General features: G+C 38.1%; 1 protein-coding gene across 1 annotated transcript; it reads left to right on the top strand.

Annotated features, from left to right (window-relative positions):
• Window positions 1–501: 501 nt before the first annotated feature.
• On the top strand, window positions 502–15,545 carry meltf (melanotransferrin). Its single transcript, XM_056415028.1, has 16 exons — window positions 502–550; window positions 2,168–2,322; window positions 4,814–4,913; window positions 5,923–6,108; window positions 6,189–6,345; window positions 7,431–7,498; window positions 7,585–7,763; window positions 7,908–8,073; window positions 8,180–8,322; window positions 9,353–9,449; window positions 10,053–10,247; window positions 10,364–10,517; window positions 11,646–11,713; window positions 11,845–12,032; window positions 12,997–13,189; window positions 13,876–15,545. Exons 1-16 carry the CDS (start codon window positions 502–504, stop codon window positions 13,941–13,943), a joined length of 2,166 nt encoding a protein of 721 aa, XP_056271003.1. The 3' UTR covers window positions 13,944–15,545.
• The last annotated feature ends 7,887 nt before the right edge of the window (window positions 15,546–23,432 follow it).

Here is a 23,432-nt window from a genome sequence, read left to right as displayed (position 1 = left end):
ATTATTCACACGACACACTTCTAAAAGAGACACGCGGTCCACGTTAGAGCGATGACAAACAAGTAAACAGAGCGTGTTGTTCTGTGTCGTTGCGCTCAGCAGCCAGGGGGAGGAGTCAGTGACCAACGCCCCCCCCCCCCCCCCCCCCATCAGTGGAAAAGCACCACACAGAAGAGCATAGGTGGAGCCCTCTGACTGTAAAAGAGCTCTCTGTCCAGACTTTGGCCTGCAGCCAGGCGGCGGAGAGACGTGTCCCATCAAGGAGGCACACTTCATAAACCAGGAGTTCAAATAGCTGAGAGTCTTATGACCCGTTGTAGAGTTATAAATCATTAAATATATATATATATATACAGCCTCCTCTGAGCTTCGCACCAGGACTTTAGGCTGAGTCTTGAAGATAGAAGCTGGACTTTGACTCAAGAGTCATCATATAAAGTCAAGGGGACGGAGGTTATTTGACCCAATCGAGAGAGAGAGAGAGAGAGAGAGACTGCAGCCATGGCCATGTGGAGGACAACCGGAGCTCTGCTGCTAATCCTACAAACAGGTAAGAGAGTTATGTATTCGCTTAACTTACAGCACATGTGTCCTTCAGCAGCAAAGAAACAAACAAATAAACACAAATACAGAATACATGACGGGAATTTTTTAAACCAGCATCGTGATAACTCTTAATATTATAGCTTGATCATGTTGACCATATTGTTTTGTTACATTTGACCTCAAATTATTGTTTATTTATGATTGTATTTAACAAGAAAGCACAAATGATATGTGTACGGTATCCTATTCATCAACTATACTCATTCATCTACTCGTGGCCGCACGACACAAGTTGCATACAATCAATCAATCAATAAATCAATCACACTTTTATTTCTGACTCAAGGTCCAGATAGTACAAAACATTAAATAGAATAAAATACATACAACATCACAAGTAAAATACATAGAACTACGAATGCTCGATGAATAGACAGCTGTACCTACGTCTCTCCACAGCTGGGACTAAACTTTATGTTTGATAAAAAAACAAAATTTTTTTTTTCATTCATTTAACTAACCATATAGATATATACATACATTATATTAAAAAAAACAAAGTATATGAACCGCCGCAGCCACAAACATTTCACTGGCACGACTCCATCTCGGTCTCTTCAGTAATATTCTCACGACATCATTATAAGCTCCTTGAAGTCTCTGTACGCTTGATTTTCGGGAGTTAGACCACACGTGTGTGGAGAGGTGTGCAAAAAGCTCTAAATAGAGACGTCTTCACTCCATCTGAACACTTTCTAAACCTGCGTTCATACGAGCTGTTCAAAGTTCAGGTGCTCTTCTTAGTTTGTTTCATTTGGATATGATTTTATCAAACTCGCTCCAGTATTTCTCAAGAGATAAAAATCAACATGTGAAAAGCATCATGGGTGGGGATCATCATCATCATCATCATCATCATCATGGTGAATGATCGATGCAGATGTTACAGTTGAAATAGCAAAATACAGTCGTTGGGACACTCGAAATGTGTTTGTTTGTATTTTATTCAGTCAATCAAATCAAATACAATACAATATTATCCTATATAATATACAAAAGAGAAAGACTGAAAAGGTATAGGTAGAAGCAAAAAATGCTTATAAATTCCTATCCTAAATTGAAATCAAAATAAATCAGAAAATTAATATAAAATAAAGAAGAAAATAAAACAACAAAACAACAACAAAAAACAAAATAAAAAACAAAATATATTTATATATACTACCACATACATCTTCCATATTAATACGTTTTTAATTACATTTATAACTCAAGAATTGTTTTATAAATACTTCCCTTGAAAACCAAAAAGGAGTTCACCAGTCTTACATCCATTTCAACATTCTTCCATAATTGGACTCCTACAACAGAAATACATCTTCTTTTAATCCCTTTTTTAGCCTTTTGTACCGTGAACTTACAAACATCTCTCAAATCATATTTACACTCATGGATTGAAAATAAACTTTGGACACAGTCTGGCAGTGACTGGAAATGTGTCTGGAAATGACACGATGTGTTCATGAACCATTTGATGGAATGGTTTTATTAAGTGAATGTGTGAATGTGTGCGTGTGTGCGTGTGTGTGTGTGCGTGTGTGTGTCTCTCTCTCTCTCTCAGTGTCGAGCCAGGGCCGCATCCGATGGTGCACCACCTCAGATGCAGAGCACAGGAAGTGTCTGGCCATGTCTCAGGCCTTCGCCGCCGTCTCCATCCGTCCAACGCTCGGCTGCGTCAACGGCGTGACGGTGGAGGGCTGCGTTCAGAAACTACAGGTCAGATTTTTTGACAACGGGAACTTATTGGAATAAAATCGTGTCTGTCAACGTGTTTATATAACTGTCAATGAGTCATCTATCGAATCCGTCCAGTCACATTACTGTAAAAGGTTATAAGATACTTTGAGGGGCCGAACACTCAATCAATAAAGCAGCAAATGATAAGGCAGGCACGTTATATATATATATGGTATGTTGCTATACATTTCTAGAAATACAGTGATACAGTTATATGACCAGGGGTGCGCATAACTTTTTCAGTGAGTTACTCAGGTGAGTACCGGGAGATGGTGTTTGGTACTGACTCCAGATGTAGCGTCAGCTTTTGTGACGTCCACCTACGGGGGGAGGGGGGGGGGGAGTGCTTGTGAGAGTGTGCTCACCTGTGTGCGCGCATCACGGCTGAGCGATGCGCGCACCGGCATCGGAGCTCTGCCTCGCGCGAGCCGAGAAGAGTTGTTGAGGTTGGGGTGGGGGGTGACAGAGTGACAGAGTGACATGTTGCTGGTTAGAGACGATCAATATCAGATCGGTCAAGTACGCAAAGGCGCGAAGTAACACAAGTGGCATTACGCATTGTTGATTATTTTCGCGCATGCGTACCTGCGTACCATTTATGTGCACCCATGCTCATACCAACAAAATTACTTGGTTAGTAACTGTATTTGTTTTTAATAGAGGTTTAGAGTGAACCTCGCTACTGTATTACTTTTTTCCCTTATTTGTATTAGTATTAACTTCTTTTTACTTGTTTATTACTTTTTAACTTGTATAACTTTTTTATAACTTTTTTAATTTCTTTAAAAAAATTCTGATTTATTAATTTGTATTACTTTTTAAACTTGTATATTACTTTTTAACTTTTCTAACTTTTTAATTTTGTATAACTTTTTATAACTTCTATAATTAAAAAAAAAATGTTATATAACTTTTACTTTTGATTACTTTTGTATTGCTTTATTCATTTGTATTACTTTTTGAAACTTTTTTATAACTTTTAAACTTTTTATAACTTTTAACTTTTTAATAACTTTTTAACTTTGTATAACTTTTTATAACTTTTTGTAACTTTTTTATAACTTAACTTTTTATAACTTTTTTATAACTTTTTTATAACTTTTTGTAACTTATTTATAACTTTTTTATAACTTTATAACTTTTTTATAACGTTTTAACTTTTTATAACTTTTTAATAACTTTTTAATAACTTTTTATAACTTTTGTAAAACTTTTTTATAACTATTTAACTTTTTATAACTTTTGTAAAACTTTGTAACTTTTCATAACTTTTTTATTACTTTTTAACTTTGTATTATAAATATTTAACTTTTTTATTACTTTTAAACTTTGTATTACTTTTTCATTACTTTTGTACTTGCCATTACTTTTGTACTTTTTTATTACGTTAGTACTTTTATTACTTTTTTACTTTTTCATTACTTTTGTATTCTTTATTACTTTTGTACTTTTTTATTACTTTTGTACTTTTTATTACTTTGGTACTTTGTAATTACTTTTGTACTTTTTATTACTTTTTCATTACTTTTGTACTTTTTATTACTTTTTTATTACTTTTTACTTTGTTATTACTTTTGTACTTTTCATTATTTTTATACTTTTTGTATTTTTTAAATACCGTTTATTAATTTTACTTTCTAATTACTTTTTATATATTTTTTCTTTTTTCTTCTTCTTTTTATTACCTTTTTACTTTTCATTACTTTATTCATTTGTATTATTTGACAGTGATATTGATCCAATAACAGTGATATTGTTCCAGTTCCAGCACTCAAAAAACGATTCAAGCCCTTCTTAGAGGTGACACATTTAAATTGCTTGTGAGAGTGTGCTCACCTGTGTACGCGCCGGCATAGAAGCTCTGCCGCACGCGAGCCGAGAAGAGTTGTTGAGGGGGTGGGGGGGGGGGGGGGGGGGGGTGACAGAGTGACAGAGTAACATGGTTAGAGACGATCAATATCAGATCGGTCAAGCACGAAAAGGCGCGAAGTAACACAAGTGGCATTACGCATTGTTGATTATTTTCGCGCATGCGTACCTGCGTACCAGTTATGTGCACCCCTGTATATGACAGCGAAATGCACACTGGGCTGTTTATCAAAAGTATCAACTAGAAGATTTCTGATCTGAAAACAGGGCTTCCTAGTTATTTAACCTGAAATATGAGCAAAACGTGTGAATTATGCATTGAACTAACAAGTTCAAACAGTCATAAAGTAATCATGTGGATGTATGCCTGGCAATGCAGTTTAGTTAATTTATTTAGACTTTCATGCTCTTGTTTTGAAAGGAAGATATGGTAGTTGTGTTTGATAATGTCTTCTCCTCTATGCTTTATTTGTCAGAAAATGCGCCATAGCTGTGTGTGAGAGTCTTTTAACAACGGGGCTCTTAATATTGAAGGTAAAGGGGGGAATCTCCGTGATATTTACAACATCGTTAATCTTTTTGTTTTGCCGTATCCATGCAGAAAAAAGAAGCAGATGCCGTGTCCATGTACGGCACTGACGTCTACACCCTGGGGAAGACGACGTCCTTCAAGATGGCGGGCAGTGAATCAAAAGCTGATGGTAAGATGTGTTTGTTTTCTTCTGAAAGAGGGATTAAAAAAAACTGAAACAGGTGTGAAAGATATTTTATTCGAGTTAAACTTTTGCTGCTTATTCGAATTATCAAATTAAAAGGGCATGCTACCTCGTTCAGTAGAGCTGTTTTAATGTTTAAAAGAAATAGTTTTACATTTTTGGGAATTATGCATATTTTCTTGAATAGTTTCTGCAACTATAAGTTATATTTGAATCATCTTTGTATTATGATAAAGGTTAATCTAATTTTGGATAATCTATTTTGGCAAATTTGGGGATATATTTTGGAATATTGGAGTGGCAACCCTAAACCTCCAGCATACCACGTTACATATGAACGTTATCTGTGCACGCCGATGCTAATAAAGATCAGAGTTGGAGTGGCATGTTGAGGCTGAATCTACCCCATTCGCCTATATTTATCTGTCATTTGAAAAGTTATCTTGTAACTATAAAACCCATTTCATTTAAATTAACTAGGTATTAATTCCATAAAAATACGACTGTTGTTGCTTCGTTATGAAAAATCGATCAATGAGACCTCTGTCAAAGAAAACTCCATAACCCACTAGTTGACCATTATTTGACCAGCTTTGTATTGAAGGACAATGCCTTTAGAAAGAGTGCAGTACTAGTATTCATCCACTAGATGGAGACATAATAGGGTGTCCTTTAATCAGAGGATCTGCGGTTCATACCCCGGCTTCTCTAGTCCATGTCGATGTGTCCTTGTGTAAGACACATAAGCAAAAATTGTCTTATTCTGTTGGAAACTGTCGAGTCTCCATGATGACATATCATGTGTGCAGTAGCACAAGTTGATTGGTGTCGGCATTGTATTTTGTTACGGATGTATATGTCGATACATATAACATGTCCTTATTTCGTATTTGTTGTCTGCTCTTTATTCTCTTAGACGTTGATCTCAGAGCAACAATGGCAAAATACTCTTACTGTCATATGTCTTTTAACACTTGTGCTGTTGTTGCCTCAGATACCGGTGCTTCCTACTACGCAGTTGCTGTGGTGAAGAAAGCAAATCATGCCATAAACATCACCAACCTGGCTGGAAAAAAGAGCTGCCACACCGGTAAAGGCCGGACAGCTGGCTGGAATATGCCTTTAGGATATCTCATTGACCAGGGCTACATGTCTGTGATGGGCTGCAACATCCCCGAGGGTAGGAAACACGCACTATACATACATATACATGCATAGATTAATATGCAAAAAGATTGAGAGACGTGTTTGTGTGGTCAGGCGTGGCAAATTTCTTCAATGCCAGCTGTATTCCCGGAGCGAACGAGGCGGGCGACCCCGCGTCTCTGTGCCAGCTGTGCGTCGGAGATGAGGATGGAACGCACAAATGTGAAATGAGCAACAAAGAGAGATACTTCAGCTACGAAGGAGCGTTCAGGTAACACATGGAAGTTACAGTTCTGAGGAACTGTGTATGGAAAGTGCATGTCCTTTGAGTTCACTCCTCCAAGACATATCTAAAGTCTCCTTCCTTTTACTCTATTACCAGTATGTATTCATGTTTGTATTATTGTGTAATAATAAGACATTTATATTATCAGGGCTGTTTTAGGACACAAAACAAGGAAGAACATGGTTAACGTTCAATTGATTGAGCAGTTGAGCTAAATGCCAACGCTAGCATGCCCAACACATAAAAACATAACATGCTCATGTTTAGCATGTATAATATCAACCATATTTAACATCCTAGTTGTTTTTACCTTCGCATTGAAAATGCGGAAGGTAATGTTTTGATCGCCGTGTATTTATTTATTTATTTGTATGCGTGTTATTCGCATAAGTAAAAAAGTATTAAACCGAATCGCATGAAATTTGGTGGGATGATTGGTTATTATGCGGGGAGCATTTGATTAGATTTTGGGATCGATCGGGTCAAAAGTCAAGGTCATGAAAAAGGTCAAAATCTTCTTGAATCGCATGAAATTTGGTGGGATGATTGGTTATTATCCGGGGACCATTTGATTAGATTTTTGGATCGATCGGATCAAAGGTCATGGTCAAGGTCATGAAAAGGTCAACATCTTCTTTTTACCATAGCGTGGTCAATTTTTATCCAATTGGCATGCAACTAATGCCAAAATGTTCATAATTCAATGCCCAATCTTGTGATATGCGAAGGTATGCGCTCTACCGAGTGCCCATTCTAGTTTAGCACATGTAACGTCTTAGTTTAACATGTTAGCATGTTAAATATGCTCAACAACAACATAAAATCCTCCTGTTTAGCAGGTATAATATTTAACATCCTAGTCTAGCATGTTAGCATGCTAACATTGGCCGTCAGTAGCGGAAAGGTGAGGGGACCTTTTAGGAGTCACGGTCCAGAGACCACGAACATGTCATGACAACCCATTTAATAGTTAGCTCAACAGAAAATTGGACCCAAACAGCTGACAAACATGATTTACAAGTACCTTGCACCCCCTTAATTCCAAATGTATTGTTGTGTCATCTCTGTAGGTGTATGGCTGAAGGTGCAGGAGAGGTGGCCTTCATCAAACACACGACTGTCGGGGAAAACACCGATGGTAAATTCTTAGTTGGTTAGCTCGATACTAATTAGTTGGTTGTTGCGGCCACATTGTCGTTAGCTAATAAGTCATCTTTTCGCCAGGTGTCGGTCCACCAGACGGACTGCTGTCAGCGGACTACGAGCTCTTGTGTCGTGACGGCACCAGAGATTCCGTCTCCAACTGGAGAACATGCCATCTGGTTCGCATCCCGTTTCGTGGGATTGTTGTCGGCACTGACATCACTTCTTCTTTGGTGTTCGGCATGCTGAAGGAGGGGCTGGTACGTCCAGATCCACACTGTGGTAACACCCACAGACACAGGACTGCTACCAAATACATCTTCACACGCAGTGAAGCAATCACACTTGCATGAAACCACATCGCCGTGATTCTATCGAATGAGAGTGCAACTTCCTGTGTGCAGGAGAAGTCTGGCTTCAACATGTTTTCGTCAACGGCTTTCGGCGGAGAAAATCTACTCTTCTCTGACTCAACCACCCAATTTCAACCGGCTAATTCAGAGGACCCCAAAAAGTGGATGGGTCACTTCTATTATAACGCTCTGAGAGCCATGGACTGCAAACGCGAAGGTGACATTTCAACTGGGCTATGCCTACCTGGCTTACCGATCAATCGATCTTTCTTTCCTTTTTTATTATTTTTTACGACTCACCCATTTATCCACAACTATCCCAGATATGCTGCGGTGGTGTGTGTTGTCCGGTGGCGAGCAGCAGAAGTGTGGCGACATGAGCACGAGCTTCAAACGTAAAGGTCTGACTCCAATCATCAATTGTGTCTACGGGGAGTCGGTGACGGACTGCATGAACAAAATCAAGGTAACAAATGATGCCATTAAACACCAGAGTCTGATGGAGACTGTGTTTGTGTTCGACTCATGCCAATTCTATTCAAATCATTGTGACATAAATACTTTTTTAAAGTGCTAGATAGGAGATTTTGAAGCATTTCGATTGTTTCATAATGGCTCTCAACATGGCGGAGGAGATGCTAACATTGCTAACTGGGGAGAAAGAGCTGGCAGAGTGTATCTGATTATATTTGTCACGAGCATTTTGGAGATTGATCATCGCTAAGATTTGCTAATTAAAGATGTGTGATGTGTGTACAGAACAGGAGATTTAAAATGAACTTGTTTGTGGAGTCTGGTCGATAAACGGAAACAGCAACACTGATTTTAGGCTAAACCAGAAGAGTGGACCTGACTCATAGTACTTGGACTGGAATCAGACTTTTGATTTAAAAAAATTAAAAAGCAAGCAGGAGAGAAAGATGCATTTCTCAGTGCAGACCAGCAGCTAATGGACAATGTCTCATATTTTCCAGGTTCACCATCTTAATTTAGCTTAATAACATGTTCATAGTTGCTAATTAGCACTAAACTCAAAGTGCAGCTGAGGGTGACGAGAATAGCATGTCCTTTGAAGGTGTTTTGTCATAAACCAAAGTATTCACATTTCTAGATGAAAGGTCAGGGAATGACCAACATGGTTCATTCTGAGAGGAGCATAATTGTGTGGACCACATTTCACTATTATTAATGGACTAGTTGTTGACATATTTCCCTCTGGAACAGTCATGCAATCCATACAGCATACCTGTTAATTTGATTTCTCTGTTAAAATAAATAAATTTGAAAGGGCAAAGATATGACTTCTTTAGAACTTGAATCCTAAACTTTAGGACTTGGACTTGACCCGAGACTTTATGGCTAAGACAGTGATATTGGTCATGCTGACATATCCATCAGGCTCCAAAAAAAAAAGTAAACTGTCATCAATGAATAGAAAGTCCAACTGATGTCCCGCAATCACAGTGTTTTCCTGCAACTTTTTCAATTGTGTGTAGAACAACGAGGCCGATGCCGTCACTCTGGATGGAGGTTACATCTACTCAGCAGGCAAAGACTACGGCTTGGTCCCGGCTACCGGCGAGAGCTACACCGGTAAAGACACAAACACCCAGAGACTCACGCACACACACATTCTTGTTTCTCACAACGTACACTACCGTTCAAAAGTTTGGGGTCACCCAGACAATTTTGTGTCTTCCATGAAAAATCACACTTTTATTCATCAAATGAATATAAAATGTAGTCAAGACATTGACAAGGTTAGAAATAATGATTAATATTTGAAGTATTAATTTTGTTCTTCAAACTTCAAGCTCAAAGGAAGGCCAGTTGTATAGCTTATATCACCAGCATAACTGTTTTCAGCTGTGCTAACATAATTGCACAAGGGTTTTCTAATCAGACATTAGTCTTCTAAGGCGATTAGCAAACACAATGTACCATTAGAACACTGGAGTGATAGTTGATGGAAATGGGCCTCTATACACCTCTGGAGATATTTCATTAGAAACCAGACGTTTCCACCTAGAATAGTCATTTACCACATTAACAATGTAGAGAGTGTATTTCTGATTAATGTTATCTTTATTGAAAAAACAGTGCTTTTCTTTGAAAAATAAAGACATTTCTAAGTGACCCCAAACTTTTGAACGGTAGTGTATATACATGTTGTTGTTGTTGTTGTTTGTTCTCCAGACGACCGCGATGGCTCCATGTACTATGCAGTCGCGGTGGTGAAGAAGAGCAGTCTTGACATCCGTAACCTCGACAACCTGCGCGGCCGTCGCTCCTGTCACACCGGATACGGTCGCACCGCCGGCTGGAACGTTCCCGTGGCGACGCTGATGGATAAAGGCCTGATCAGCCCTCAGCAATGTCAGATACCCCAAGGTCAGTGTGTGTGTGTGTGTGTGTGTGTGTGTGTGTGTGGGGGGGGGGGGGGTTGATGCTTTTCCTCCCAGTTTTGAGTTTTTTAAATATATTGCTGTGTTTCCCATGACCCTTAGCGGTGGGAGGGTTCTTCAAGCAGAGCTGCGTACCCGGTGCCAATCAGCCTGGTTTCCCCGGCAACCTGTGTGAGGTTTGCGTCGGCGACATAACGGGACAGAACAAATGTGAGAAGGGAAAAGACCTGTACGATGGATACGACGGTGCCTTCAGGTAACATCCCACACCCCAGGCACCACACCGGCATGTTTCACTCAAGTTGTGTCCATTCAAATTGTATTTTGATGACAACGATATTACTGAACATAGGAACACATAGGAACACATAGGAACACACATATTTAGGGTTTGACCGGATTCAAGTTCAGAGGCACGGAAAAAAAAGGCGTATAAAATTAGAAACGCTTTGTTACTGTTTTTTTGTTACTAATAGTCAATTTATGTAAGATTCATATATATATATATATTAGAAATTATATATATATATCATCTCCAGCCAGATCCGCGTTAAATTGAACAACATTAATAATCCTTGCACCACTTCTATACTTTATATTTACTTACATACACTGTATACACTTTTCATTGTCCTTATTATTTAAATGTCCTGCTCTGCTATTTTATTGTATTATATATATATATATACAGTGTATATATATAGTTATGTATTATATATATATTATATGTATTATATATTATATGTATTATATACAGGACTGTCTCAGAAAATTAGAATATTGTGATAAAGTTCTGTATTTTCTGTAATGCAATTAAAAAAACAAAAATGTCATGCATTCTGGATTCATTACAAATCAACTGAAATATTGCAAGCCTTTTATTCTTTTAATATTGCTGATTATGGCTTACAGCTTAAGAAAACTCTAAAATCCTATCTCATAAAATGTTAATATTTCCTCAGACCAAGTAAAAAAAAAGATTTATAACAGCTGAGTGTTTGTCAAGGCTCAGGAAACCCTTGCAGGTGTTTCGAGTTAATTAGACAATTCAAGTGATTTGTTTAATACCCTACTAGTATACTTTTTCATGATATTCTAATATTTAGAGATAGGATATTTGAGTTTTCTTAAGCTGTAAGCCATAATCAGCAATATTAAAAGAATAAAAGGCTTGCAATATTTCAGTTGATTTGTAATAAATCCAGAATGCATGACATTTTTGTTTTTTGAATTGCATTACAGAAAATAAAGAACTTCATCACAATATTCAAATTTTCTGAGACAGTCCTGTATATATTATATTATTATTATATTATATATATATATATTATATGTATTATATATATATATATATATATATATATATATATATATGTCTATTCAGGTGTCTCGCAAAAGGAGATGGAGATGTGGCTTTCGTCAAACACTCTACTGTCTTCCAAAACACCGATGGTATGAAAAATAACTCCAAGATACAAGATGTTCACCTTTTTAAGGGTCTCATCATTTTAATTAAACCACCTGACTGTGTGTGTGTGTGTGTGTGTGTGTGTGTGTGTGTGTGTGTGTGTGTGTGTGTTCAGGTAACTCTGGTGAATCATGGGCTGTGGATCTCCGGTCTTCAGACTTCCAGCTGCTGTGTTCTCAGGACACTAAAGCAGAGGTCACACAGTTCAGACACTGCAACCTGGCTAGAGTCCCCTCCCATGCCGTAATGGTACGGCCCGACACCAACATCCACGCTATCTATGGACTCCTGGACCGCGCACAGGTACGACGTCCACGCTCTTACACACTATAACTCACGCACACAGATACTTATTGACCACATGTCCACCAATTAAAAGCAGAAAGTGTTTCTTAAATTGATAATAAACTTGTGTTGAGCAGCCAACTCTCAACTATCTGAGTATAAGACACACTACAACAGTATATGTGGTAAGAAGAACACAAAATACACACAATGCGAAGCTACAGTATAGCACATTAAAAGTAAGTAATACATACTATTAAAAGTAAGTAAGAAAAACCATTAAAAGTAAGTAAGAAAAAACATTAAAAGTAAAACAATTAAAAGTAAGTAATAGATACTATTAAAAGTAAGTTATAAAAACCATTAAAAGTAAGTAATAAAAACAATTAAAAGTAAGTAATAAAAACAAGTAAAAGTAAGTAATAGATGCTATTAAAAGTAAGTAATAAAAACCATTAAAAGTAAGTAATAAAAACAATTAAAAGTAAGTAATAAAAACAATTAAAAGTAAGTAATACATACTATTAAAAGTAAGTAATAAAAACCATTAAAAGTAAGTAATAAAAACAATTAAAAGTAAGTAATAAAAACAATTAAAAGTAAGTAATACATACTATTAAAAGTAAGTAATACAAACAATTAAAAGTAAGTAATACATACTATTAAAAGTAAAAAACAACTAAAAGTAATTAATACATACTTTTAAAAGTAAGTCATAAAAACAATTAAAAGTAAATTATACAAATCATTAAAAGTACTACACATACTATTAAAAGTAAGCAATAAAAACAATTAAAACTAAGCAATACATACTTTTAAAAGTAAGTAATAAAAACCATTAAAAATAAGTAATACAAGCCATAATAATTTTGCTTTGTGAATGTAACGTTAATTTGACCAATACAAAAATAAATAAATGTGAATTTAGGGAATCAATTGATTTGTCCGTCTGTGTTCATTCGGTTTCTCTTTCTTCTCGTAGACATACTTCAGCAGTGACACCGGTCCTGAGTTCAGGATGTTCGACTCCCAGAAATACACGGGCACAGACCTCATGTTCAAAGACTCCACCGTGCGCCTCGTGGGCGTCGCTGACAAGAAGACCTACGAGGAGTGGCTGGGCCAGACCTACATGGAATCACTGGTCGATATGCAGTGTAACTCATCGAGTGCAGGTAAAAAAACAACACTAAATCACATCAATCATTCCTCACAATACAATTAAAATCCAACAAGACGCGTGTTGATTATGCTCGTGTTTCAGCTGACAGTCTGTACGGTCATGGAAAACCTGGAAAAGTCATGACATTTAAAATTTTTATTTTTTATTTCCAGGCCTGAAAAGGTCCTTGCAAAAAAATTTATTCCCTAAGGTTTTGGAAAAATCATGGAAATGTGTTACATTCATGTGTTCATTTACAGTTTGATTAAAAAAATTAACATTTATATAAATATGTATTCTTTTAATCAAACTATTTGTCTCATTGAAGGTATACACACCGATATTTAAAAAAATGTTTGGTTTTGGAAAATGTGTTTAATGTGGTGGAAAAGTCGTGGAAATCCATTGGTCAACATGCTGAGTGGACAGTACAATTAGCAATTATCACGTCAAATATTTTGTTTTTCTCATGTGTCTACATCTCCTTGTTTCATCAAAATCCAGCCAGTCTGAGATATTCTGTTAAAAAAAAATGCTCAAGTGCATGAAATTAATAATTCACAATATATGAGCCGATTGAAGACAGAAAAATGTACCCATAAATAAAAGACAGTAAAAGACACCATCAAGGGAAGCTGCTGCTGATGTTTGTTGTGTTTCCTACAGCCTCTCTAATACGCCCATGTCTTCCTCTCGTAGTGATGTCATCGGTGTGGCTGCTGCTGTTGGTCCCGTTCAGCTTCGTGCTCACCAACCTCTGGATGTAATGTGACACTCAGGCGTCCGGCCTCCACTCCTTCTCCCTTTCCTCATCTCCTTCTCCCTTCTTCCTCCATGTTCTCCAGTCCTCAGTGCTCACTCCTTTATTTCTATTTCCTTTTAAATTCTCACACAGAAGTCTTCAGAATTCATACAGCTTGAGCCCAGACCAATTTAGCCCAGCTTTCCTTGTCTGTCCCCATTTTTTTATTTTTTAAATGCATAATTTCGACCCGATTCTGGGTTGTTTTAACGTACGAGAGGATTTAGAAAGTGCTCGTGTTAAAATAAAGCACATCGTCGCCTATTTCTTATGAGATAAGAACGTTTAATTGCCAACGAACTTTCCGCTGTTGTAAATCTGACATGATGAGAGAAGGTGTTTACTGAAGGTGAGCTGCCATATCAGTGCGTATGCTGCCACCTGTTACATTCATTTAGTGCTTTGTGCATGCCTGCATCATCATTTTTACAAAGAACATATGTCACATTTCAACTTCTACCACAGAGTTCCGAATAATATCTATTGGTCATTTGACCTTTTACTTTCTGTAATTAAAAAAAAAAAGAAATACAATTATTTTATGCAGAGATGAGAGGATTGTTCTCATCTCTGCGAAGCGTTTGTAGCTCGAGTCAGAGGTTTATCAGCTTATCTTACCGTAAAGCGCTCTCTTTTAAATGGTATTGGTTGATAGCTACCTGCTTTAACTGACCTCAGATCAGCTCTCCCCTTCGTAAACGTGAATAGAAGTCAGATTGCTGTAGCTCCGATAAGCTAATGCCATATCAGTGAATATGCACTAGTGTTACCCCCACACACAGCTGTGCTGGGGATGGTGTGTGATGAGTGTTTGTCCGAATGTCCGCTTCATGCATTCTCCTCAAATGAATTATTCATTTTAACGTGATGAATTGATTTCTTATTATTTTTGTCGTGATGGGAACTTCTTTAACAGCAGATAGTGAGAATAACTTCCACCTGCAGCCATTTCTCAGTTTACAACTTTTTAGAAATTCAGTTTACACATTTGAAACAAATCAAGTAGAGAAACCCTGACACACGGGTTTGAGAATCACATAAATATAACATATTGTAGTTTTTTGCTGGAGAGACAATGAGTTTTAGTTTTTTTCTGTGTGATTTTAATGAGTTTGTGTCAGTTGAGGAAAAACTCTGACCTCTGTTGGTCATGCAAGTGTCAAAAGAATAAGAGTAAAAAAGAATTTAATAAAAGAAAAGAAAAGTTCATACTCCAGCTCTCCAGCCTTAACCCAAACTCTCTTCAGAAATGTGTCTTTCTAACTCAAATATGTTCCCGTCATCTCCTCTACTTCCTGTTGCTCGATGCAGTTTCCTGTTATTAATGTTGATTGGATGTGTATTTTTCCTTTGTTGAAGAGATTTATTTTTATATGAAGTCCAGATGCCATATCAGTGTATATGTACTGACTCATGCTGTCAGAAACAAATAACCTTATCTTCCTCCTGATAGAGATTTATTTCTATGTGAAATGATGTAACATGTAACTAATATTTAGTTGCCAGGCCAGTGAGTCTGCACAAGTATTGTGTTTGTTCAAATGGAATAAAGCTATATTAAATGCAATCTGTTGAGCTTCTTATTTCATTGAATGTTTGTGTTAAATGTTAAAACCTTTCTGCAGATGTCATATAAAGACGCACGTCGTGTCATAAGTGAGCGAACTTAGTTTCAGGATCGGCAGTAAAATGTGTTTCATAATCGATTAATCATCCCGGTATATTCTTGATAAATGATGAGAGGAAAAAAATTGTTTTACTTAAATGAATGAATCATGAAGAGGAATGGAGCCCGGGACCAAAGTTGACTCTTAAAGGTACAGTACACGATAACGATCGCGGTCACTGCAGCAATAAAATGTCCTCTTATCTTTCTCAGTCTTTCCAGTGTTTTATTTCTCCGTCGTCGTGGCAGGTAATTAACTAAAATACAACGTGAAAGCGATGAACTGTGGACGCCTGTGAACCCTGTGACTCGTTAACCCTGACCACACATGACTATATTTAAGATCTAGACTTGATATAACTAACTTAACATTATAATAATCATTTAGACTTTTTTTTCTTTTAAAACTTGCTTTATATCCATATCATTATTGACACCGTATAGCAGTTATAAGTTAGAATTTGTATTTATACAATCAGAGTAAAATGGGTGAAATCAGCAAATCATTCTCTATATGTACATTGTTTGACAGGTACAGTCGTTATTAACCAAGACACCATCCTAGAGATCCATAAAAGCTTTTTGGGAGGGTAGTGCACCATATCGTGGGGGGAATGGGAGGAACACAACCGGACATGGATAACAGACTGTAAAGCTGCCAGAGATAGAAGGCAGTACTGAGGGTCTCTCTTCATTGAATCAATGTCCATTTATTTTAGAAAAGTGCATTTAACTTTCACTTTTTCCAATTCTACAACACAGTTCCTTCTTGTCCACAAGCTTTCTAGAAGATGAAATAAACACTGCGGATCCCCAAGTGTGAAGACAGAGAATGTATTTAGTTTAACCCAATAACATGTCTGTCCATCAGTCAGTCTGGAGCTCTGGAACAAGAGTAACCACCATTCATGGTAGTGAACTGATCAGTGTCCTGAATGAGGTCACCTTATCACACTGTGCTATTGCATAACAACACCTGCACCCCTTCAGGCACAGTTGGTTCAACACGCCACGAAAACAAAAATATGTCATCTTATTAATACCTGCCCTAATTTTTGGAACCAACCCCAAACTCCTTTTTCCCCTTTTTTATTAAATTTTCCTCTTTTCAATTCATAAGCCTGAAAAATTTTCCTTTTTCCTTTTTCCCCTTTCCTTTATTATTAATTTAAACCTCCTAATCCCATTAATTACCCCCTTTTTTTTTTTGGCATTACTTTTAAGTTTTATCTTTTTAGCCCCAAATTTTAATCAACAGTTATTTTATAAGGTCCTTCTGTTTTTCTTATTATTTTAATAGAGCTTTATTATTACTGGTATAAAATTTAAAGTTTGAATTTTTTTTTGCGCCAATTAAAAAATAACTAAAATTTATCAAAGCAATTGATTTAAATTATTAAAGATCCAATAAGTATAATTATTTGGTAAAAAACGGGTTTGTCAAAAGTTTCATTCTTGTTAAGTACTTAATTATGGGTTCCCCTTTTTTTAATTAAAAAATATTTTTTAGAAAGTCCGGGGAAATAAAGTTATTTTTTAGGGGTTTAAAAACCTTTTCAGAGGTTTTTTTCCCCTTTTTCTTAGTTTCCTCATGGATTGTTCCATTTTGTTTCAAAACCCAAACATTTAAAACTTTATTAAGAAAAAACTTCCCCTCTCAATCGGGTGTAAACTCGGAGTCACAGTCCTTTTTAAGTAAAAATTTTTTTAAATTTGGTTTTTCCCTTTTTAAGCTCTTTTTTTCCTTGGTCATTGATATTAACTCCTTGAACCCGTTGCAACCCAAATTAAAAAAGTGTTCATAAAAAAACAACCTTTTTTCCAGGGGCTTTAAAATTCCCAAATTAAGCCATAAACTTATTATTAAATAGGGAAAAATAACAAATCCTTATAATTACCCCCAATTAATAATTAACATAAACCATTTTCCTTTTTTTAATATTAAATTTTTTTGGGAAAAAACCCACTAATTAAAGTATCAATAAAATATTATTTTTCTGTCTTTTACCCACCATAATAGGATTTTATTTTCCCAATTAAACCTTGTTTTCACTACATTGCCCCGGGCACAGATTAAAAAGTTTTTTTTGGCCAAAAATTAATCTGAAAGCCCTATTTGGGCCAAGGCCACTGGGGGGTTTTTTAAAGGGTTACGCTACTAGACATCCGGAAAAAAATCTTGAAAGAAAATATTGGATCTTTGTAAAAAAACCAAAAGGGATCCAACTATTTCTGTTTGTTGAATTGAAACAGTCAAAAATTCTTTTTGAAGTTCCATTTGGGGGGTTTCTAATTCATTCCCAAACGCCAGGGAAAAATAAAAGCTTTGTTGTGGGGCCCCTTTTTTGGGGATTGAAGTAATGTCAAAAAATTTCTTATCCCACAGGCTGGTGAGCTTGTGGGTACAATTTAAACCAAAAACCCTTAAGGAGGGCCACGCCTATAAAAGTCCGAAGAGCAAACCAAATTCGCGTTAAACCGGCAGACCCCACAAGACCGCCCTTTTCAGCTTCAAAGGGGGCATTTTGGGTTTTAAGTCAAAAACCCCAAAGTCAAAAAATCAATTTGGTTTGGGATTTTTTTTTCGGTTGACAATAGACGTCAAAAAAATGGGGGCGCCATATGGAAGGGGGTGGGGCCCAAAGGTAAAAAATAAACAGGATCCCAGTCAAAAATGTGCCCCGGGACTTATTTTACGGTAGCTGCAGAGAGTGGCGCACTAATGGAAAGTGCACTCTGCATGGGTTTAATCATGAACCCTGCATTATTCTTTGTATTTTATCACTTTGTAAATACAAGTGATATTGTGCGTATGAACTAAATGTCTGTTTGGCATTAAGACTAATTGAAGTATATGTTTTTTTAATCTGAACATTAAATATGTAGTGAATATTCATCATTTATTCAAGTTTTCATTTGTAAAAGTCAGCTATTTTTTATAAGTTGTGCTTTATTTAACTGAATGTATGACTACAAGTAGTGCTTTGGCTTCATGCATGAACGGCTGATTAAGCTTGTTCAAAGTTTTTCCTTAGCTTAAGGTGTCAATCCTTTTTTTTGAGTTGAAAAAGAAAAGTCAATTGCTTTATATAGCTGGTGTGGGACCTGACGCTATCCTACTTAAAGGATTTATACTGGACACATTTCATGTTAGTGCAGGTCTGGCCAGGGCTAGAAAGAGTATAAACAGTGGCATCCAGCTTCACATGCCTGAGTCCTTCGAGTCTCCAGGCTGACTCACATGTCACTGCCTCCGTCTGTCAGCGTCCAGCATATCTATCTACGTCCAGCATGCTCCGTCCAGTCCAGTATATCTTAGATACTCTCCTCATCCAAATCTAGTCTAAAGTCATCCCATCATCTCTCCTACTCAGTCCGTCTAGTCCAGTCCCAGTCCAGTCCATCCAGTCTTCAGTCATGCCAGTACGTTCAGCCTTCCAGCTCATCCAGTCCCTTCCAGCCAGTCTGAATAGAGCTGCTGATTAGCCGCCCATCCATGAATTACCCTGGTAACTGCCGTCCTCCCTTGCAGACCATGCAGCGACTGGCATGTACCCCGCGTACCCTCACAGTGGGCAGCCGGTACATAGTGCGGGGAGGACTGCAGGGAGGACGCGGAAGGGAGCAGGCAGAGTAGTGCAGGGGCAGGAGGAAAAGTGGGTGAGGCTCGGACGATCCCCCCCGCACTGCGCCGCCGCGGGAGAAAAGACCGGGTGGGCCGCCGCGCTGCGTCGCTGCCAGCCGCGGGCAGCGGCCTCTGATGACGGCCTCGACGGAGACGGGACCTGGTGGGTTTGATTTGACTAGATGACCCATGACTTTGAGCAGTTGAAGAAAGATTCCAGAACTATTAAACCGATATTGACCCGGTGCCGCCCGATGCAACTCAATTTGTATGTACGACAGAGTTTTTTTAGGATCCCAAGAGAGAAATGGAAAACCTAGAATCCCCAGAGTCTTAGAGCTGACATCCGTTGTTTTCTCTCCGCCACCAGATGGAAATCAGCGCAACCATTTAACCCGGCAATAAAAATCTGGTCTATTCCGCAGCAAAGATATAGCTGAACCGTGTCCCGATTCTAAAAATTAGTTGAGTATGAACAATTCTGTGATAACATCTGCCTTAATCCGTGTTCATTAAGATTAGCCTACTCGTCGCGCAAAGTACTTTTCAACCCGAAGGTTGTATAACGTCGTCTCTAGACTCCAAAGAGGCTTCTTTTTAAAAGTCTTGAGAAAAGAAATCAATTCAACAAAATAATGATAACTCAAGGTCTATTTTTATAACCATTATACAATACAACATGCTTTCACTGATGGACAAATACTCCCATCACCCTTCACCAGTGTCAGAAGAAACATTAACTTCCTCCAGAAAACAACAGCCAGTGGCATTTCAAAAAGCTCTAGTGACTAAACCTGCTGGTTTCCCGGCTTATATTTAGAGAGGGATCTCATTACAGCAAAGTCATTTACTCCTCTGATGGTTTGGAAACACATCCACGCCGAAGAGCTAACGCATGCCCATAAAGAAGCTAAATTAGCTTGACATTTCGCCATCGGGGAAGAAGTATTTGTGGACAAGAGCTTATCTGGTGTCATACTTTACAGCTCACATGTGAGCATTCGTATCGGTCTAGATTGAGACTGGTGTGATACGACTGAAGCGGAATCACTGGAAAGGATTTGACAGGTAGAAGCTCTACGTCAAAGCTTAAAAGAAAGGCATCTGGTCCTTTCCACACGGATGCTGATGTGCAGTGTTTCATCATCCGTGCTTTTATTTCATCAGTTTCCTTTGTCATCCCTGTACACCGCGGAAGGGGTTGATGCGGGGCCGCTTGAGAACATGAGTTTTTCCGTCAAGGAAAATAATGGCAGGACTTTCAAGTCAACGCCATAAAATCAATATCAGGGAACTCGACATGTGAAATATCTTCCCCCGCCCCTGGACTGGTGAAACTGCTTTTATCTTGTTTTTTTGAAGGAAATTTTAAACATTTACACTTCAGGTGAGCTTACTGTTCCCATTTCTCAGTGGGGTTGTTTGGCGGATCGGTCCTCCATCTGTCAGATGCTGATTGACTGAGATGAAAGATGAATTTGCTGTAACAGACGGCTGCTAAGTGAAGAAAATAGCACAAATGGGAATGTGAGAGAGAGAGAGAAGGAGAGAAGGGAGATAATAATAATATAATGAACAAAATTCTCAGGGGAAACACTTTCATTGATTTGTGGAATATCCATGTAGCATTATTAAATGCAGAACAACTGAACCGCAAGGGTGAAAGGGAAAAAAACATTATTAAAAAATAACAAGTAAGAGATGTACATAATTGATTTCCTTTGATCGGTCCGTGGTTCTATCACTGTCTTGTAAAACCAATATGTTTTCTGGAGTGAAAACTTCTCCAGAGCAGAACTGCTTACGTTAGCTCGACAATAAAGACTGTTCTGCAGGAAAGGTGCGGCAGAAAAGTCTATTCTGATATCCGTCTGGGGGGGAAACAATTAGAAGATAACATGTTAATTCGCACCATGAATCCATATTCATTAAGATGTGTTTACCAGCCTTGAGAAGTGATAGTTACCTTCGCATTGAAAATGCGGAAGGTAATGTTTTGATCGCCGTGTATTTGTATGCGTGGGTGCATGCATGCGTGTTATTCGCATAAGTCAAAAAGTATTAAACCGAATCGCATGAAATTTGGTGGGATGATTAGTTATTATCCGGAGACCATGTGATTAGATTTTGGGATCGATCGGGTCAAAGGTTAAGGTCATGGTCATGAAAAAGGTCAATCTTCTTGAATCGCATGACATTTGGTGGGATGATTGGTTATTATCCGGGGATCATTTGATTAGATTTTGGGATCAATCGGGTTAAAGGTCAAGGTCATGAATAAGGTCAAACTCTTCTTGAATCACATGGAATTTAGTGGGATGATTGGTTATTATCCGGGGACCATTTGATTAGATTTTGGGATCGATCGGGTCCAAGGTCAAGGTCATGAAAAGGTCAAAATCTTATTTTTACCAATTTATATTCAATTGGCATGCAACTAATGCCAACATGTTCATAATTCAATGCCCAATCTTGTGATATGCGAAGGTATGCACTCTACCGAGTGCCCGTTCTAGTTGTATATTGTTTTCTGTGACTCCAAAGAGGCTTTCTTATGTCTAAGAAAAGAACTAATTCAACAGTTGTTTGACCAGTTAGAGAGGGTTTGACAAAAGTAATTTGTTGGCATTGTCGGATATAGTGTTTTCTTTTGTTCTGCTCGTACGAGGACACCATTTCTATATCTCTGAATTCCTTGCTTTTCAATGTGCCTTTGTGAATTTTGGGGGGCGATTGATGATGTCTTGGTTAAGTTTCCCGAAACTTCATCCCTTTATGAAAAGAAAAAAAAAACTCAACGTCAGAAAGACCAAAAGAAAACCTTAACACCAGCAACCCTACAATTTCTGCAAGGTACCTTTTTGATGGAAGTTTTAACGAGAGAATCGATTTTTAAATGTCTCACGCAAAGATAAACTGTATAAATATCTCACGCAAAGGTAAACCAGCGAGAATATTCTAAATATAGCGTCCACATAAACTGGTAAGGACAACAGTTCCCCTTGCATCCATTGTAAAAGGACTCCATGACCTCCTCCAGTGTGGAAGGCTGATGTCGATTCCATTAGTTTTCCTTCACTGGCACCGGGTGGAGCCAGTGAGTGTGAATCCCACATCCAGGATAGTTTCATGTGAACATAATTCAGGATGAAACGGACTGTCGGGTTTGGACAGCAGACCCAACTGTGCACTATCCTTCTTCCATGTCTTGTTTCCGGCCGAGAGGACCTGTCCTTCATAGCCGCTGGACTGTTGAAGCTTGCAGGTCGTTACGCCTCGTAGACGTCTCGGCGGGAGAGGCTGCGGTCCTAATATCACGCTTCACAACGCGCTCAATATCCCGCAGCCTTCTGGAGAACTTCACCTTATCCTCGGTGCTCCAACAGCGCCTCGATACAAGTGTTCCTCCTGCTCGCTCGCTAAAGATCAGTGTCAGCTGAGTGCAACACTTATACCAGTCCAGGTTTTTTCGTGACAGAATTTCTGTCAAGCTGGAGGCAAAAAGTTTCCACCCCAGAGTTTTTTTCCCTCTGATACATCGGCGTCTTAAAACATGACGCTCTAATCGGAATCTGTTGGCAGAGACAACTGTCACGATTGAGCTCCTCGGGTCCCTGCAGCAATCATCCTAAGGCTAATTGAACACAATTATAGTCACAACAGATTTCGTTCAGTCTGTTCCAATTCAATACAGGCCATTTCCTGACTGATCAATCCCTTTTTTTAATTATTCTCCCGGTGGTTCTGACGATTGTCTGTGAAAACCAAAAACCAAAAGAATAGTTTGCAGATTCAAAACTTTATGACCTCTAGCTTTCTCTCGCTCCCTTCTGAGTAAACGCCCGTGGAACATCCATCACGTAAGAATAGAGAGATCACAGGATTCGAGCGATGGGATTTGACAGTAAATCTGAATTTAAATCCTTTTGAGGAATGGGAGGATGGTGCAGTGCGCAGTATGTCAAGGTAGCCTCAATGGAAAGCATTGCAGGCTTTGGTGTATACTGCACTTTATGACTGGTCCAGATCAGTTCACCAACATTATAAAGTGTACTTCTAGTGGTATAAATCAATGGTACACTTTAAATGAATACATCACTGAGGTTTCTGCCTGTACCCCAAAAATATGGAATTAAATTTCATTCCGAGATCTCAACATCTCT

The sequence above is a fragment of the Pseudoliparis swirei genome, chromosome 5 (assembly GCF_029220125.1).
Source record: "Pseudoliparis swirei isolate HS2019 ecotype Mariana Trench chromosome 5, NWPU_hadal_v1, whole genome shotgun sequence".
NCBI classification, from domain to species: Eukaryota; Metazoa; Chordata; class Actinopteri; order Perciformes; family Liparidae; genus Pseudoliparis; species Pseudoliparis swirei.
Note: the sequence above shows the minus strand (reverse complement) of the source record. Positions and strands in the feature narration are given on the sequence as shown.